Source organism: Meles meles, chromosome 6, assembly GCF_922984935.1.
Source record: "Meles meles chromosome 6, mMelMel3.1 paternal haplotype, whole genome shotgun sequence".
In the NCBI taxonomy this organism is placed as follows: Eukaryota; Metazoa; Chordata; class Mammalia; order Carnivora; family Mustelidae; genus Meles; species Meles meles.
This window is the reverse complement of record NC_060071.1, coordinates 43337415-43356982: the sequence shown is the minus strand read 5'-3', so window position 1 is coordinate 43356982 and position 19568 is coordinate 43337415. Positions and strand designations below refer to the sequence as shown.

General features: G+C 39.5%; 1 protein-coding gene across 3 annotated transcripts in view; it reads right to left on the bottom strand.

Annotated features, from left to right (window-relative positions):
- Positions 1-19346, bottom strand: part of MINDY2 (MINDY lysine 48 deubiquitinase 2) — a 79721-nt gene extending 60375 nt beyond the window's left edge. For all 3 annotated transcript variants that reach the window (XM_046008447.1, XM_046008448.1, XM_046008449.1), the window contains exons 1-2: positions 18344-19346; positions 2934-2991 (exon numbers count right to left, since the gene is read on the bottom strand). In XM_046008447.1, the coding sequence (XP_045864403.1) occupies positions 2934-2991; positions 18344-19204 (919 nt within the window). In that variant the 5' untranslated portion in view covers positions 19205-19346. The remainder of the gene's footprint in view (positions 1-2933; positions 2992-18343) is intronic.
- Between the last annotated feature and the right edge of the window lie 222 nt (positions 19347-19568).

Below are 19568 nucleotides of genomic sequence, written 5' to 3'. Positions count from 1 at the left end.
GAGCCTACTCCACTACCCACCCCGCACCATCTGCTGCTCTGCCTACTTGTGATCTCTCTCTCTGTCAAATAAATAAATAAAATCTTAAAAAAAAAAAAGAACAATGCTGTCATAAACACTCCTGTACAAGTTTCTGTATAGATGTGTATTTTAAATGACCCATAAAATGATGCGTCATTCGGTACTTCTAAGTTTAACTTTTTAAGGTAACTAACAAACTGTTTTCCAAAGTGGCTGTGTTATGTTACTTTCCTATTGGCTATGTATAAAGGTTTCCAATTTTCTCTTGTACCCACCCTGGATGGTTTCCTCCCATGCACTTACGGTTACCAATGACCTCCTTATGGTTCAATCAACAGTCAATTTTTAGTCTTCACACTGTTTAACCTATTTGCAGCACTTAATTCAGTTAATCTCTTACCAAACTTCATTTGGATTCTGGGAAATCAGTTCCTGTTTTTTCTTCTACCTGGCTTGAACACACCTGTTCTTTCTTCTTCCACAACTTCTAATCATTGGCATGTCTCATACTCAGTCCACTGATCTCTTACTTTCTCTGTCTACATTCATTCTCATTGTGATTTCACTCAGTCTACCATTTATATATGTTGTCTGCTCCTAAATGTATATTTATAGGCTAGATCTGCACTGCCCAATACATTATCCAGTAGCAACATATGGCTATATAATTTTAATTAATAAAAACTAAATTTAGTGGGGCGCCTGGGTGGCTCAGTGGGTTAAAGCCTCTGCCTTTGGCTCAGGTCATGATCCCAGGGTCCTGAGAGCGGGGCTCTCTGCTTAGCGGAGAGCCTGCTTCCTCTCCTTCTCTCTCTGCCTGCCTCTCTGCCTGCTTGTGATCTCTGTCAAATAAATTAAAAAAAAAATCTTAAAAAAAATTAATTAAATTTAGTGTTCAGGTCCCCAAGCACATTAGCTATATATGTTAAGAGTTCAACAGCCAAATGTGGCTGGTAGCTACCAAACTAGATAGCAGAGATATTGAACATTTCTATCATCACAGATATTTATATTGTATAGCACTGATACAGTCCTCTCCTCTGAACTCCAGATTTATATATCCAACTGCCACCCTTAAATTTCCACTTGGATGTCAATAAACATCCCCAAACCAAAATCCTGTTATTTCTCCCTAAACATGTTCCTTCCAATTTTTTTCCTGTTTCAGCTGATGTTAACACCGTCCTTCCAGTTGTGCAAGCCAAAAACCATGGAGTGAACCACTCTCACTCTACATTCAACTGATCAGCAAATTCTGTCAGCTCTATATCCAGAATCTGGCCACATTTTACAATCTCCACTTATACTACCTCGTTTGAAGCCACCACCATCTTTTGCTGGTTATAATAGCATCTTTTGTTGTAACAGCTTCCTGATATCCCTGCTTGTCCTTTCCTACCTAAATTCTAGTTTCAGACAGAGAATTCTTGTTACACTCAAAATCAGATCACATCATCAGTCTTCTATTCAAAATCCTCTAATGGCTTCCAAGCTCACTCACAGCAAACGTGACAAGTTGCTATAACAGCCTACAGGGCCAGGGCACCTGGGTGGCTCATTGGGGTAAAGCCTCTGCCTTCAGCTCAGGTCATGATCCCAGGATCCTGGAATAGAGCCCTGCATTGGGCTCTCTGCTCAGCAGGGAGCCTACTTCCCCCTCTCTCTGCCTGACTCCCTGCCTACTAATGATCTCTGTGTGTCAAATAAATAAATAAAGATCTTAAAAAAAAAAAAAATAGCCTACAAGGCTATACATGATTTGACCCCATTACCTCTCAAATGTGATCTCCTTTGCACACTTCTTGGAAGTCATACCGGCTATTCATCAAAAGCACCAAGCATATTTTAGCTTTCCCCATGAAACATAATTCCCAATTATGATCCCAATTATGAAACATAATTTAGAAGTCACAAAGTTTAAGAATCACTAAGCTAGACTAAAATAGGTATAAATAGAAATTCTATTTCCAGATATATGGGTATTCAAAGTAATCTATCCTTCACTATGAGATTTCCCTAACCAGTGAATAGGATTAAATGATAGTAATTACATAAAGAAAAGAGTCTTCCAAAAGCTACAATCTCCACTACTTCACTAAGCCTATATTTCATTAAAAATCAACTAGCTTGTAGTCTGGAATGGCAAAGACAAACTAATCAGCCAACCAAAAAAATTTTTTTTAATTTTTCTTAAAAAAACACATTTAATTACTAAAAAAACTAAGAATGTGGATTAAGATTTCCTATTTGGTAACAGTATAAATATGTAAATTCCTATTTGCTAAACTATAAGAGACTTCAGTGTGATATACAGCTATCTGTTCTGTAAACAGCTGGTCTGCAAACAAATTGCAACTGAAGACAGTGCCTCCTTCATCAAGAAAATTTTGCTATGAAAAACTTCAGATGAACTAAACAGTGTGCTTATGTAAATGTCTTACATTTTGGCACAAACCCCTATTATCACTGCAGATTGGTAACTAACACTTCATCAACCAGTATGGGTCCATGAATCATCCTTTGGATAGTGGTGTTCTAAGTCACCTCCTGCGTCTTTAATTCAAGTCTACTCAGTATTTTTTTTAACACTCTCCACATGCAGTGTCAGAATTTCTGTACCACTTCCCATTCTGCAAGGTATTAGGAATTAATATGTATCTTGTTCTTTTCTGGAACTTACCAGTGTCCTTATTTATATTACAGAATTTTAACACAGGTTAGAAAAAGCCTTTAGAAAGGTTTAACACCAAAGAACAGTAACATGCTGACACAAATTTTTAATTACGAGATTCAAAATTATAATTTTAAACTAGATTTATAATAGCACTTCAGAAAAATGCAATTTGGTAATATATTGCTTTGGAGACTTCATTTTCAAAGAGATATAAAATCATCCACTTTGCAACACTAACCTAAATATTCCATCAGCTGTTCAGCAGTTATGATTTCCATCATCGGTGGAAGTTTCACCTGAAAAACAAAGTATTTTTTCTATAAAATCAAATGTTTTAGGTAATCAAAGTGTTTCCTCAGTCAGAAACATAAGTATGTATGTGTACATATGTATCTATTTTATGTATACATAAATATTTGTCATTAAATCTTTATAACTAATCTTTATAAAATATGACAAAGTCAATCTTATTACCATAAAATTTACAGGGTGATGTAAGATCTCACAGAGACAACAAGAAATCTGTTTTCAAAACCAAGTGCTACCCCTTTCATCACCCACTACAACTGTCACTAGGCACCTCCAACAATATCCTACATGACAGAGCAGTTGAAGGGCAGGAAGAGTCAACAAACATGTGACAGGTCACCCATGGAGCAGTTTTATTGAAGACAGGTTTGAACATGGCTCAATATCCCATTACTTCAGTTTACCTTGGTCATTTGTATTGAATGACTACAATGAATACAGTGTTAAAGTATTAGTCAGGAGCACCTGTGTGGCTCAGCTGTTAAGCATCTGCTCTTGGCTCGGGTCATGATCCCAGAATCCTGGAACTGAGCCCCACTTTGGGCTCCCTGCTTAGTGGGGAATCTGCTTCTCCTTCCCCCTCTGCCCCATTGCTGTTCATGCTCTCTCTCAAATAAATAAAATCTTAAAAAAAAAAATAAAGTATTAGTCATATACTGAAGAATTCACACTGTATGATTCCACTTGCAAAGTTTAAAAGCAGGCAAAATTGAACTATATTGTTTACAGCTGCACACATGCTGATAAAATTATAAAGAAAAGTAAGGAAATGGATACTATAAAAATCAGAATATGGTTAGTCCTGGGGTAAGGGAAGGAGTTACAGTTGGAAAGAGACATATAAGAGCCTTCTGTGGGGCACCCAGGGGTACAGTTGGTTGAGTGTCTGACTCTTAGTTTCAGCTAAGGTCGTCATCTCAGGGTTGTGGGATCGGACCCTGAGTCAGGCTCTGTTCTCAGGCTGAGATTCTCTCTTCCCCTCTACCTCCCTACTGTGCTCACTTGCTCACTCTGCCTCTCTCTCTCTCTCTCTCAAATAAATCTTTTTTTTTTTTAAAGATTTTATTTATTCATTTGACAGAGAGAGAGATCACAAGTAGGCAGAGAGGCAGGGAGAGAGAGAGGAAGGGAAGCAGGCTCCCTGCGGAGCAGAGAGCCCGATGTGAGGCTCGATCCCAGGACCCTGAGATCATGACCTGAGCTGAAGGCAGCGGCTTAATCCACTGAGCCACCCAGGTGCCCCTCAAATAAATAAATCTTAAAAAAAAAAAAAAAAAAAAGGATGCTAGCAATGCTCTATTTCTTGACTTGTATGGTAGTTCCACTGACATTTACTTTATAATAACTTGTCAAACTATACATCTCTGTTTTATGTATTCTGTGTGTTATAGTTCACAATAAAAAGGTTAAAACTAGATACACAATTACAATCATATTTAAGTTTCTAAAGTTAATTGAACTGTAATACATCAGTTTACATTAACATCTCAATTGAATTGTCAGATGAGTTGCACAAATATAACAGCCAATGGTTGCCTTCGGCTCAGGTCATGATCTCAGGGTCCTGGGATTGAGTCCCGCATCGGGTTCTCTGCTCAGCAGTGAGCCTGCTTCCTCCTCTCTCTCTGCCTGCCTCTCTGTCTACTTGTGACCTCTCTCTGTCAAATGAATAAATAAAAAATCTTTAAAAAAAAGAAAAAAGCATACTCTGTGGTATATTCATAGGATAGAAGAAAAATAAATACTATAGGATGGAAACTCAAATAAAGTAATTAAATATCAATGACAGGACAGTAACAGAATTTAAAATTCTCCAGAGGGCACATTGGTGGCTCAGTCACTGGGTGTCTGCCTTCTGCTCAGGTCATGATCCCAGGTTCCTGGGATTGAGTCTCTCATCAGGCTCCCTGCTAGAGCAAGAAGTCTACTTCTCCCTCTCCCACACCTTCTGCTTGTATTCCCTGTCTCTCTCTCTCTCTCTCTCTCTCTCTCTCTCTCTCTGTCAAATAAATAAAGGAAATCTTAGGGGCACCTGGGTGGGTCAGTGGTTAAAGCCTCTGCCTTCAGCTCAGGTCATGATCTCAGGATTCTGAGATCGAACCCCACATCGGGCTCTCTGCTAGGCGGGGAGCCTGCTTCCCCCGCCCCCACTTCCCTCTCTGCCTGATTGTTATCTCTGCCTGTCAAATAAAATAAATAAAGAAATAAATAAAATCCTAAAAAAGAAAATTAAAATTCTCCAGGGGTTATTTTTTGGAATTATTTTCAATTCAACCAAGGAAATCATTTAAATCATCAATTTTTCCAACAATTCCTCCAAGGGTTGAAAAAGGTGCTCTGGGTATTTATGTTAGCAAATGTGGTGATAGCATGTCACAATATTTTGTTTTAATCAATGAATAAAATAAGTTCTAAAACACATCTCTGTTAAACAGAACATTCTGATTCTCAATCTGACAATTAATGCTTATGATTTTGTCATCCAGGAGATTTATCACTCAGTGAAAACAAAGAGATGCCATGGAGGTTTTGAACATTATTTGATTCTAAGTCATTTTTTTTCCTGTGTCATGTTTTTCAAAAAATTTTAACAGAATTTTTTTTTTTAAGATTTTTAAATTTATTTCACAGACAGGATCACAAGTAGGCAGAGAGGCAGGCAGAGAGAGAGAGAAAGGAGCAACAGGTTCCCTGCTGAGCAGAGTTCCCAATGCCAGGCTTGATCCCAGGACCCTGAGATCATGACCTGAGCCAAAGACAGAGGCTTAACCCACAGGGCCACCCAGGCACCCAAATATAGGGTATATTTTTAAACTGAAATTCATTGGCATATTATGGTCTCCTGCCTGTTTTTCTTTCTTTCTTTTTTTTTTTTAAGATTTTATTTATTTATTTGACAGAGAGAGATCACAAGCAGGCAGAGAGGCAGGCAGAGAGAGAGAGAGGGGGAAGCAGGCTCCCTGCTGAGCAGAGAGCCCGACACGGGGCTCGATCCCAGGACCTGAGATCATGACCTGAGCCAAAGGCAGCGGCCCAACCCACTGAGCCACCCAGGCGCCGCTCCTGCCTGTTTTTCTAAATAAAGTTTTATTTGGAACAGTCACTCTCATTGGTTATGTATAGTTTTGGCTGTTTTTGCACAATGATAACAGAGTTGAATCTTGACAAGAGAAATCATAGAGCCCACAAGGCCTAAAATATTTACTTACTATCTGATCCTTTATAGGAAAAGTTTGCTGATCCCTGCTTTAGATAATTTTAACTGTTACTATAGAATATTTTATCACTATAGAATATTTAATCAAGCTATTTCAGTAGCACTAAAGTCTGTTATTTAAACCAGCAGTTTACATTCACAGTAAGTGTTTATATTCTGAATAATTGTTAGAACAATCTGAAAGTCCCATTTAGGGGTGCCTGGGTGGCTCAGTGGGTTAAGCCTCTTCCTTCAGCTCAGGTCACAATCCCAGGATCTCTGCTCAGCAGGGAGTCTGCTTCTCCCCTCCCCCCCACTGCCTCTCTGCCTACTTGTGACCTTTGTCTGTCAAATAAATAAATAAAAGCTTGAAAAAAAAAAAAAAAGAAAGTCCCACTTATACCTAACAATGTTTCTTAAGTAAGAACTATATATCCAGGGTGCCTGGGTGGTTCAGTGGGTAAGTCTCTGCCTTTGGCTCAGGTCATGAGCCTGCTTCCTCCTCTCTCTCTGCCTGCCTCTCCGCCTAGTTGTGATCTCTGTCTGTCAAATAAATAAAATAAAGTAAAACCTTAAAAAAAAAAAAGGAAAAAGAAAAAAAAGAACTATATATCCTTTTATTCCAGACAGGTTCAGTCAGAATATATTCAACAGGAAATTCCACAGATAGCTCTACCTCTACTGTGGTTAAAGTAACAATCCTACTATAAAATTGTCAAAATAAGAATTAACGGAATTGTCAAATGTGGCATTTCTGTCAAAATAACAAACAAAGGCACTAACAAGTATAGGTACTTGGGGAAAACATACTATAATCCTAGATTTCCAGAAACATGATTTCAGGGTTTAGCCTTTAAATTTCCAAATAACAATTGCCTACAATGTATTGCTTCAAACATTTGCAAAAGAAAATGGTATCTCTATACTGATTAAGAAGTGGGACAACAAGTATACAAATATTTTACGGACTTATTCACAAGCACACTCAGTGAAATACTCACTTCCTGAATCCTAGCCAATAACATATTCCGGACAGTCATTAAAACTCAGGACAAACAAACAAAACTGAAAAGGAACGCCTACTTCTCAATAATACTGTGGAGCTGTCAACAGATCTTTTTTGTTTATTTGTTTAAACCACAAAATGATCTTCCTGAAAGCTTGATTTTCTTTTTGCTTTCCTCTAGCACCATCACCTCAAAAGCAAGTGTCAAAGGTTTTGTTAATGAGCCTATGACTTTCACTCCTTTGTCCCTTTAGATTTTATAAAAGAAAAAACAGGTTAGGGAATAGCTACCTAAGAATACAGAATTACCAAGTATGGTATTTTGTCTGAATCTCAATTTTAAATTTTAAAATGAAAAAAATATCAAATGAAGTATGACCTAGGTTCTCAGGTGGTCTTCTTTTAGTAATAATCTAAAACATATTGTTCTTAAGTACATGAATAATTTAATGTATATAAAGGTAGTTGAAAGGTACTCTCATAAGTAGTTTAAATATTCTTCCTAAAACGTGAGCAAAGCTTCTCAGTATATAGTAACACATAGCTCCAAATTAAGAGTCCAAATAGAGTTTAGGAAAATAAATTATGTCTTCTCCTAGAACTAAAGATTTTACTGAATTAACTGGCTTTCCTGAGCAAATTAGTAACATAAGCACAGCAAGAATATTTAAATTAACAAAAGGAAATAGCTACTCCAACTACAAATATTCAACTATAGGGTAAAACCTCATTAATTCAGCCAAATTATTCTGTAATTCTTAGTCATCTGAAGAGTGAAGTATATTTGAAAATAGACTCAAGCAAGATCAACATTTTTTTTAATTAAAAAAAAATTTAAAATAGGGTGCCTGGGTAACTCAGATGGTTAAGCATCTGCCTCCAGCTTGGGTGGTAATCCTGGGGTCCTGGGATCGAGTCCCACGTCTGGGCTCCCTGCTCCTTGGGAAGTCTGCTTCTCCTTCTGCCTCTCTCTCTCTCATGAATGAATAAATAAAATCTTAAAAAAAATTAAAAATTAAAAAAATTTTTAAAAATCTTCCATGTAAAGTATTAATAAAATCTTAAACAAGAATGCAAAACATCTTAAAAGTGATATGCCAAGATTTTGATACCTATGATTTTGATATTCTGAGGGGGGTAGAGAAATGCAGGAGACCCAGTAATTACTAAGAAATAAGCAGTTTATTAGGTGATGCTAAGTACAAAAATGACCGAAGAGTATTATTAAATATTTAACTGGAATACCAAAAAAAAGTCAGAAATACATTTAGAATTGTAACACCTCTGTAAGTTGGAGAGTTACTTAAGAAGACAAAAAAATCAAGTATTTGCCAATCTTTGCTCTTTAGGAAAGTCAGAAAAAAATTTTTAATATATTGAACTAACTGTCATCCAGTTTGCATGTTACCCTTAATCCACAACAATCCTATGGAGAATTCATAGCCTTCATTCAAAGAATAAACTAATGCACTGAAAAGTTAATTTGCCCAAAGTAGCAAAGCTATGATGTGAACTAAGATTGAACTCCAAAGCCAATTACCCTCTCCATTATGTCAGTATTTACAGATTTTATAGCAAAACACTTTCAACACAAGTCTTATTTAAAACATCATCTGAAATATATTTTAAATGAGGAACTGACAGAACTTTGTGACCAATGAAAAGTGGAGGATGAGGGGGTGCCTGGATGGCTCAGTAGGTTAAGCGTCATCCAACACCTGATTTTGGCTTAGGTCATGATCTCATGGGTCATGAGATCGAGTATGATGAGATCCGTGTTCAGGGAGGAGTCTGCTTGAAGATTCTCTCTCTCTCACGAATAAATAAATAAATCTTAAAAAAAAAAAGAAAAAGAAAGAAAGAAAAGTGGAGGACAACGGGAAAGAATAACTGAGGTTGACTCTAAGACTCAGGAGATTGTAAAACCTAAGATCCATATAATACATATAATAAGTGAGAAATTTGGTAAGGGAAGTTAAGTTTGTAGAAGGAAATGATGTCTGCTTCAGAACTCTGAGGTTTAGTTTGACATTAAAACAAAGTTGAGTTGAAACTCAGGAGGCAACCATTTTTAATCCGGATATGAATTATTTGATTCTTGTGTTGCAATCTACTTCTGCATTACTTATGGTAAAGTGGACCAACTACATAATACAATTTCCTCTTAGTTCAAATTTCACTAATTATAAAAAAATTTATTTTAAGTAATCTCTACACCCAAACATGGGGCTCAAACTCTTGACCCCAAGATCAAGAGTCACATGCTTTATGGACTGAGCCAGCCAGGTGCTCTTCTAATTTTAAATATACAATAAATCATACAGCATTCATGATTTTTTAAGTCAAAATTGTAAAGAAATTATTTTTAAAAATATTAGAAGTATTAATGGGAATCAAAGGGAAGAAATATAACCTCTTTCAAATAAAGACTAAAAAATTTAAGGATCCTTTCAACATGCCTTAATTCTGGCTCCAGCAAATTACACATCATCTTCATATTCTAATTTTTTATATGTATCATTCATTTATTTATCATTTATTATTAATTAAAAATAATTCATTTATTATTAAGAATAATAAGTATATTAATATTAATATTAAGTATACTAAGAATATACTTAAAAATACCAAAATTCAGATTTTTTAGTAAATCTCCCTGCTTCTTATCAGTATTCTAAATCAGGAAAAATTTATAAGAGATAATCTTCAACTTAGCAAAGTCAATTTGAAACACATTCACCATCAATCTTTACCATTAATTTAAACCCTACCCTCAGAGTAATACCAAGGCCTATTTAAAACCAGGGCACCTGGGTGGCTCAGTGGGTTAAAGCCTCTGCCTTTGGTTCAGGTCATGGTTCCAGGGTCCTGGGACGGATCCCTGCATCAGGCTCTCTGCTCGGCAGGGAGCCTGCTTCCCTTCCTCTCTCTCTGCCTGCCTCTCTGCCTACTTGTGATCTCTGTCTGCTAAATAAATAAATAAAATCTTAAAAAAAAAAAAATTCTCTCCCTCTCACTCTGCCCCTCCCCCTCTAAAAAAATAAATAAAACTATTTAAAACCATCAGAAACTGCAGATACATTCACATATATTAGATTTTCAAGGATGTCCTATTTTACATGCAATTCAAGAGTTTCAGAGCAATGAAGAATGTTACAGTGGACTTATATTTAAGAAGTTCAGAAAGCCAAGCTACTGAAAAATCTACCCCAAGAATAACTGACAACGAAACTTGTGCATTAGTTGCTTGAAAAGGTGGTGGGAATAGGGTGAGGCAAGGGACCAATGTGAAGGCTACTGAAGTAATCCAGACAATAGGAAGGTAGCTTGAACTAGGGTAATGGTAGTAGAGATAGAAGTTACTAATTAATGAAAATATCAAAGAATGTATTTAATAAACTATGACTGGAAAGGCAAGCTCATTCACTCCAGCTCATTCACATCCAGAAGCTGGAAGTGTCAGATAATTCAGAGGACATGGGATAAAGTATAGGGAGCTAAAAATGGACAGAGTCTGTATAAAGAGCAACTGGTACCAGATCCTCAGGATTTGTTCTAAGGAATCAAGAAGGCTATTTCTGCTTCTCTGACTTTATCACTGGTTCTTCCAACCTGCTTTGTTCCAGACCTATTGTCCAACAGATGTGCTGGCATCCTGAATTTTAACTTCCAAACCAAATATCCCAAGTAGTAGCTCAAGTTCTGGAGTAGGTGATAATCTTAAGTTGGGCAAGTTACTTAAACTTTATGCACCTCAGTTTTGTATATATGTAAAATAGGAACTATATTTACCTAAGGATTTTCGTGATGGGACTGAGAAAATTAAAAAGAAATGCATATAATGCATGTCATAAAAATAACTGTGTACTATTAGTTTTCAAAGCTCTATGACTGTTGGTACCATCTATGCTCAAATGTTCTTTATCTGGGACTCAACATAGACAAGGCAATGGGAAAGTTACCCACTCAGACCAAGGAAAGAGGAGAAAATGAACCCAACATTAAAGATTTCTTTTTAAATTTATTTATTTGACAGAGTGATACAGCGAGAGAGGGAACACAAGCACAGGGAATGGGAGAGGGGGAAGCAGACATCCCGTGGAGCAGGAAGCCCAATGAGGGGCTCAATCCCAGGACCCTGGGATCATGACCTGAGCAGAAGGCAGACACTTAACAACTGAGCCACCCAGGTGCCCCATGAACCCAACATTAATAGGATAAACTATTACATACAGAACAAACCTACTACAGCCACCAGCATTATTCATACTGTCATCAGCCTGTATCCATTTACTTTATCTCACAAATCCAGAGATACTATACCAATCCTAATGCTTGAGAGATTGAAAAATGAAAGCCTCATAATTGTTACTTGCATCTATTGTGTAAACAAAACACCTCCGTGTGAAGTTATTATTCTCTTCTTACAAGATCTATATTAAACAAAAAAAAAAGTGGGTAGAGGCTAAAGTGGAATCTTTGGCTCACCATCTGTTTTTCCACTTTTACGAGGAATAAACACACTTGGAAAGCCTTGAAAGAGCTTTGTGCCTACATAAAGAAAAGGGAAATGAGAGAAAATTGAGTGATTGCAATGTTCTTATAAGTCAGGAAGTTTAAGAAAAAAGAAAGCTGGGGCCTGGGTGGCTTAATCCATTAAGCACCTGCCTTCAGCTCAGGTCATGATCCCAGAGTCCTGAGATCAAGCCCCACTACAGGATCCCGGCTCAGTGGGGAATCTGCTTTTCCTTCTCCCTCTGCATTTCCCTTCTTGTGCTTGCACTCTCTCTTTCTCTGTGTCAAATAAATAAAATCTTAAAAAAAAAATCAAAAGAAAAGAAAGTAAAACCAAGCTAAAGCAAGGATAGGTATCTGAAAAGGGTATGAGAAAAGCTGTCAAGGAAGGAGGGAGAACTAGAGCAAAAACTCATTGCTTGGCAAGACATTTACCTCCATGGTGCCTTACTCGGCAAGTGGTAATGAGAGAGATGATGTCCATTTGTACTTCTCTGAATTTTCTGGTAATGCCTTTTGCTCATTTTGCTCTTGGGTTGCTCATCTCTTCTAATTTATAAGGGCTCTTTATAAATGAAGAAATTAACAAATGGACACATAATCTGGTAAATATTTCCCTCAGCCTATAGCGTGTTTTGGTTTAGTTCCTGGTGGGGTTTTTTTGGGGGGGAAAGGAGGAGTAATTTTTAAATTTTTTTTTTTAATCTTCAGCTTTTATTTATTTATTTAAATTTTTTTTAGAAAAAGCATGCATGGGGGGTGCAGTGCAGAGAGAGAGAATCTTTTTTTTTCTTTTTTCTTTTAAATATTTTATTTATTTGACAGAGAGAAATCACAACTAGGCAGAGAGGCAGGCAGAGAGAGAAGAGGAAGCAGGCTCCCCGCAGAGCAGAGAGCCCGATGTGGGGCTCGATCCCAGGACCCTGGGATCATGACCTGAGCCGAAGGCAGAGGCTTTAACCCACTGAGCCACCCAGGCGCCCCGAGAGGAAGAGAATCTTAAGCAAACTCCACACTCAGTGCTGGGCTTGATCTCACGACTCCAAGTTCATGACTTGAGCTGAAGTCAAGAGTTAGAGCTCAACTGACTGAGCCACCCAGGTGCCCCTCAGCTTTTTCATTTTTTATAGCGTCAAGTATATCAATCCTTGTTTTTCATTTTCTAGGTTTAATGTCTGGAGAAACCAGCTTAATATTTAAAAAAAAATCTTGCTTCAGAATCCTGGCATTCCTCCCTTGACTTGGGAGTAGGAGATGGTCTCAGCTTCTACTAAGCAAAGAAAAACGGGAAGAAGAATTGCCTACCCAAAATGGCTATGGAGGAGATGTGCTTCCAGCATCCTGATTCAGAACAGTACATTCATTCTTCTACTAAAATGCTACATAGTGATTAGATACATAATCATTAGTTATTACAAAACTATCTGTCCTCAGTCACAATGTATTTAAGTTTACTTAAGTACTTTTCAGTGTTTGAGCCTCAGAACCTGTAACATTCTTTCTAAAAGAAAACATATGTATGGGCTCCTGGGTGGCTCAGTTGGTTAAGTGTCTGCCTTTAGCTCAGGTCATGATCCCAGGGTCCTGGGCTAGAGCCCCACATCAGGTTCCTAGCTTAAGGAGAGAGCCTGCTTCTCTCTCTCTCTGCCTCTCCCCTCCACTTGTGTGATCTCTCCCTTGCTCTGCTCTCCCTTTCAAATAAATAAATAAAATCATCAAAAGAAAAAGAAAACAAAAGTATGACAAAGTAGGGATTCCCTCTATTTTTTTTTAAAGATTTTATTTTATTTATTTGACAGAGAGAGAGATCACAAGTAAGCAGAGGCAGGCAGAGAGAGAGAGGAGGAAGCAGGCTCCCCGCGGAGCAGAGAGCCCGATGCGGGGCTCGATCCCAGGACCCTGAGATCATGACCTGAGCCGAAGGCAGTGGCTTAATCCACTGAGCCACCCAGGCGCCCCGGGATTCCCTCTATTATTAAAGTAATATGGGGTGCCTAGGTGGCTCAGTCTGGTGAGCGTTTGACTCTTGGTTTTGGCTCAGGTCATGATCCCAGTGTCCTAGGACTGAGCCCTGCACCAGGTTCCCTGCTCAACAGGGAGTCTGCTTGGGATTCTCTCTCCCTCTCCCCCTGCCTTACCCCTGCTTGCTCTCTTTCTCTCTCAAACGAATAAAGAAAAAATCATTTTTTAAAAAGTACTACTTTTCTTTAAAAATTTTATGTATTTATTTAGAGATTTTTGAGTTTTTTTCTTTATTCATTTGAGAGAGTATACAAGCAGGATCACAAGCAGTGGGGAGGGTCAGAGGGAGGAAAAGAAGACTCCCCACTGAGCAGGGAGCCCCATGGAAGAGAGGCAGCACTTGGTCCCAGGATGACCTGAGCCGAGCGAAGGCAGACACTTAACCATCTGAGCCACCCGGATGCCCCTTAAGATTTTATTTTTAAGTGATCTCTATACCTTATGTGGGGCTTGAACTCACAACCCCAAGATCAAGAGTTGCATTACCTACCAACTGAGCCAGTCAGGCACCCCTAAACACTCCTAAATAAATGGATCACAACCTCAAATATACCTATAGATGGCATTGTTTTCAATAGATAAAATGAAAGACTAAAGAAAAATTATTAAAAAAACAAGTATAGTGTAAAGAAGCCAAATGAAATTTATTCCAAAGCATAAATTTAGGTAAACTTCTCTGCTGTCAGTGAAACAGAATTAGAAATTTGAGCTTGAATTAAATTTAATGAATAAATTTAAATTCATTTATTTTATAGAGTGTGTGCCTGAGCAAGGGGCAAAGGGCAAAGGGAGAGGGAGAATCCACAGGCAGACTCTCTGTTAAGGGTGGAGCTCAAAAATGCAGGCCCTCAATCACAGTACCCTAAAATCATGACCAAAACCAAGAGTCAGCAGCGCAACTGACTGAGCCACTCAGGTCCCCCTACTTCTCTTAACATGACCTTTTCTATCTTCTTTGTCCCATTCCTTCCATTACTTCAGAAAATGAGATTGCTGTTCCTTCCCTCTGAAGAGAACTTGTAAGGAGTCATTTTATCCTAACTTTCAGCAACCTTGTCCTCACACCTGTCCTTTTTGGGCAAAAATCTTTCCTATTCCAATAGCTCCTTGATGCTTTTGCACTTGACAATGATAACTGATTGCTTTATTATAGTCTCTCTCTCCAAGACTACTATCACGACACTGCCCTACTTCCATTTCTCCATCACATCTTAAATTATGCCTATACTAGTTTCTTTTACACTCTCTCACCCTTAATGCTTAGCATGCCCTTTTCCACACCAAGTTTAATCTTTGTTCCTCTGTTTTCTCTGTATCTACTGAAGAGGGCATGGGGAATTACAGGGTGGAATTACAGGAAGGAATTAAGCTGGCAATCTGTAGTTCACCACATATACTGGGGTGGAAAAAAGTTGAGAATTATTGTTCACCTCTCCTTAAGGAGTATTCATTTATTCTCATACTTATGGCAAGCAAGCTACCATACTTACATCTATGCAATAATTCCCCTATTCAGTTTTTCTCTATAATTTGACCTCTTCCCGGAGACCCACTCCATGCTTTCAGAGGCATGAGAATATTTATATTATCATGTCCCCTATCAGACATTTCCAACTTGACACAACCAAACTTTGACATCTTCCACCTAAAACATATTCTCTATCTTTTGAATTACCCAATCAATCTCTATTACCCAGATTAGAAAAGGTGGGGTTGTCTCCTTCATTTCCTATGTCCACTTAGTGATCAGTTCAACATTTAGGCTGCAACATTATCTTCATCAAAGAGAAGGGGCAGAAAATTCCCCATCCAAAAGGTTATCTTTATCCATTCTTCCTGCTACAATCTTACCCTTAGTCTAATCTCAAACAAGACCACTTTTATCACCTTATTCCTGTCTAGTAATTTTTAATAGTTCCCTATTATCAGCTAAATATAAAGTGTAAATAGCACCAGCAATTGGTCTTCTGAAATCTGACAGCTACTTTTATAATTATTTATTATTTTTCTTTACTGTAGTATTTCTCAGAACTTCTAGTGTCAGGAACCATTACAGTCTAAAAATTACAGTCCTCCAAAGAGCTTTTGTCCATGTTGGTTCTATCTACTCATATTTACCATACTAGAAATGAAAAAGGAGAAAATTCTTAAACAGAAGAATACATAAGCACACATTCCTGTCAGAGGAATGATGTCACCACACATCACAGAACCTGGAAAACTCCACTGACACTTGTGAAAGAATGAGAATGAAAAGGCAAATAACATCTTAGTATTATTATGAAAACAGATCTGACATCTAGCCCCTCTGCCTCACTTAGAGAATACCATTTTATCAGACCTTGCATCTCTTTATCTGTCTCCCTATTAATGTTTACTGATGAGTAACATTTATGTGTAGCCATAGCCTGGAGGCAGAAAGAAGGCTAAAAGCCACAGATTTATAAAATATCCTCTAAATTAATTAGCATGCCTGCTCTTTAACAGTCTAACCCAACCAATCAATTTTATGTTCTGCCACCGCCATTTCCTTCCCCTCTTCCTCAGCACTCCCCATCAAGGTTGAAATCAGGAAAGAGAACAAATCTTTTCTTGCTTCACCATCTTTGAAGACACTACTCCCTCTGCCTGAAAGGCCTTCTCACTCATCCTTTAGACCCAGTTCCTAGGTTACCTCTTCTATAAAGCTTTCCCTTGACACATCCCATCCAATTACTCTTTTCTCTGTAATTCCAAAGCACAGTTAGAACTTACCACATTGCATTGTATTTATTTATACATCTGTCTCCCCACTAATAGTGAGCTACAGGAGGGCAGACTTACATCTTGTTTTTGTATTTCTAGTACCTCACGCATAATGGGAACTCAAATGTTTGATTATTCCATCAGGCCACGTCTTTGAAAGAGACAATTAAATGCTCATCTATCTCCAAAATTCCAGACCAGAGGAAGGAGCTCCTCTGAACTTCTGCAGTACTGTATGGAAACTAAGAGAAGAGAAAAGCCCAAAGGAAACTGTTATTCCTTCTTTAAAAAAAACCTGGGGATTTTGGCCCTTATATCAAGTCTAACTCCGGATTCTGACCCTATAGGGCCTTCATCAAGTGGCTCTTCACCTTTTCAATCTTACTTTTTTATTATTCACCAGTATGAACTTACCCCTTCTGTCATTCAAACGCACGCGCACACACACACACACACACTATCCATTCTATTTTCATCCCTTTATGTTTACAACCTTCCCTCTCCCAGGATTCCATTTCCCTATTCTTTTAAATTCTACTTTTCCTTAAAAGCTTGGTTCAAGACCACAAATTCCATGAAGCTCTCTGGGACTATGCCAAAACAAAGAAAAATTTCCCCTTTTGGAATATCTAGTACATTTCCATCTGTTTTCTATAACCTAAAAATTTGTATTTATATAAACATATTTATATGTACTTACAGTGTTTTGTCTTGCACTGTCCTTTAATAATTTCAAGTAAGGCAATGATGCAACCTCAAATAGCTCACCAGCTCTTCAAAAGCAGGCAGAGCCTCCAACAAACACTTGAGTACCATTACATATCGGATACTTCTAAGGTTTCTAATCTTATTTCTTTTGCATCAGCCCTCGCTAGTAACAGGAAAATAAAGGTATATAATAAATACTATTCCCTTTACTTGATTTTCTTCCCAACTGGTCAGAATAATCCAGGTTTTTTTCTTCTTCTAGGAAACATTCTATCAACAGATATAATTATCAATTTGGAAATAAAATGGGTGCTATAAGATGTTTCTTCTCAGCACCCTAAAACTGCAAGCTTGGGTAAGACACTTCAATTATACATAACTTATTGAGTCCTTGATATAATTAAGTTTTGAAGAGCCCTTCCTTTTTTTTTTTTTTTTTTGTTCCTTTACCTTGAATATGTCTTTCCTTATTTTAGTCATCATAGTTTTAGTTCCCTTAACATATTCTGATGCGAGGTTACTAGTAATAATGCCAAACTACTTAAGCAGAGCCAAAGTAAAAATCAAGCATTAAATGAAAACAATCTTTAAAAACCAAGAAGTTATGGTAATTGGGCTCAGACCAATGCTTTCCCTTAAATGGAATTTGTCAAAGGAGCCACATCTTCCCTGTCACCATTTCCTTAGTATCTACAACGAAATGTCACAAGTATTAGTTAGAAAATCCACTAAACATAACCATCAAAACTTCCTTCTTGATAACACAAATTGATGGTAACTTCTAAAGATAATTTCCCCCAGTTCTTCACTCTTTTGCATATTGGACAAGGTCAGTAAGAAGGAAACGTAGAAAAATATAGTTTAAAAAAATAATCCTAGGATTTAGGATGTTCTAAGTCCTCCTTGTTTTTAAGTACATCAGGCTGAACTCTTATTTAAACACTAGAGAGAACTGGGGTTGCTGGCAATCTTTACGAAATAACGTATAAGAATATTCTTTGGACAAAGGAGTCCCATAATGAATTTCAAGGGAACAGAATACTGGTGAATGAGCAAAGAGGAAGCTGTCAGCTGACATGCAGCAGTTTCTTCACCCCGTTTCCCCCTCCCCAAAAGCGGTAGGAAATAAGAAAGCTGCAGAATGTACCTTCCAGGCCAGAAGCAAAACATTGAGGATGGCCAGCAAAGGGCAGGGTCCGTTCTCATTCTGAGTGATGATGGGTGTGTTCTCTTCCTTCCACTGGATCCACTTGATGTGATAGACAGACTGTCCCGGGAAGCGTTCCTTGGAGGCCGCCAGTACCTGAGCTTCCTCCCCCTCCTCCTCCTCTTCGCCGCACAGAGGCACTGCCCCAGGCAACACCGCCGCGCCCGCGCCGGCGCCCTCCTCCTCCTCCTCCCCGGGGACCCGGTTCTCAGCTCCCTCCTCACTGTTAAACTCAGAGCTGCTGGGGAAAGAATGCAGGTTAGAGAACGACTCCAGGGAGTCCAGGCTCGGCGATTCCCCAGGAGGGCTCGGGTCGCTACAACTGCTGCTGAGGCCGCCGGCGCTGCTAGGCTCCTCGGACCCGGCGGCCGCCAACTCTGCCCCGCAGGTGCCGGCTGGATCCGGGCTGGGGCCGGCGTCTCCAGCCGGACCCGATCCATGGTCCGCTCCGGCCTCGGCTGTCTCCGGGGAGGCGGTCACCTTGTGCTGCCCTCTCGGAGGCGTCTTCTGGGTAGCAAGATTCTCCAAATCACTCTCCTTTAAGTCCAAGCCCGGGCAAGAGCTGCAGGGTCCGGGAACCTGAGGAGAGCTGGCTGGAGAAATCGAGTCCAAGAGGCTCCTCCCGGCGGCCGCCGCCCCCTGCCCATTCCCGCCGCTGTTCTCCGTCGCCCATACTCCAGGACCATCCCCAGCGGCGAGCCTGGTCTCCGGTTGCCCTTCCTGCGGAGAACCTGTCCCTAGCGCTGGCTCGGCGGCCACCCTGTGTTCTAGCGGCTGCAGGCTCCCGGGGCCGCTCTCCATACCCAGCCGCCAGCCCCTTGCTCTAAGGAGACCGCGGCGGGTTCTCTTCAGCCAGCGCCTCGGACGCCATGACAGCGGCACTGGCAGCAACAGCGCCCTTGCGCGGCCTCGGCCAGGCACGTCACGGGGAGGGCAGCGCGCGCGCGCGCGCCACCGCACTATCCGCTGGCTCGGGGCGGGCCTGCGCGCGGCCGGACGAAGCCGAACGGCTCGGAGGCCCCCACGGGGCTCCGCCCCCTCCTGCGCGCCAGCCTGCGGGAGCTCGGGCTGGGAAGGCGGGGGGCGTGGCGGGCGTGGCTAGGAGGGCGTGATCAGAAGGAAAACATCTTCTCACTCTGTGGCCGGAAGTTGAACTGTGGGGCAT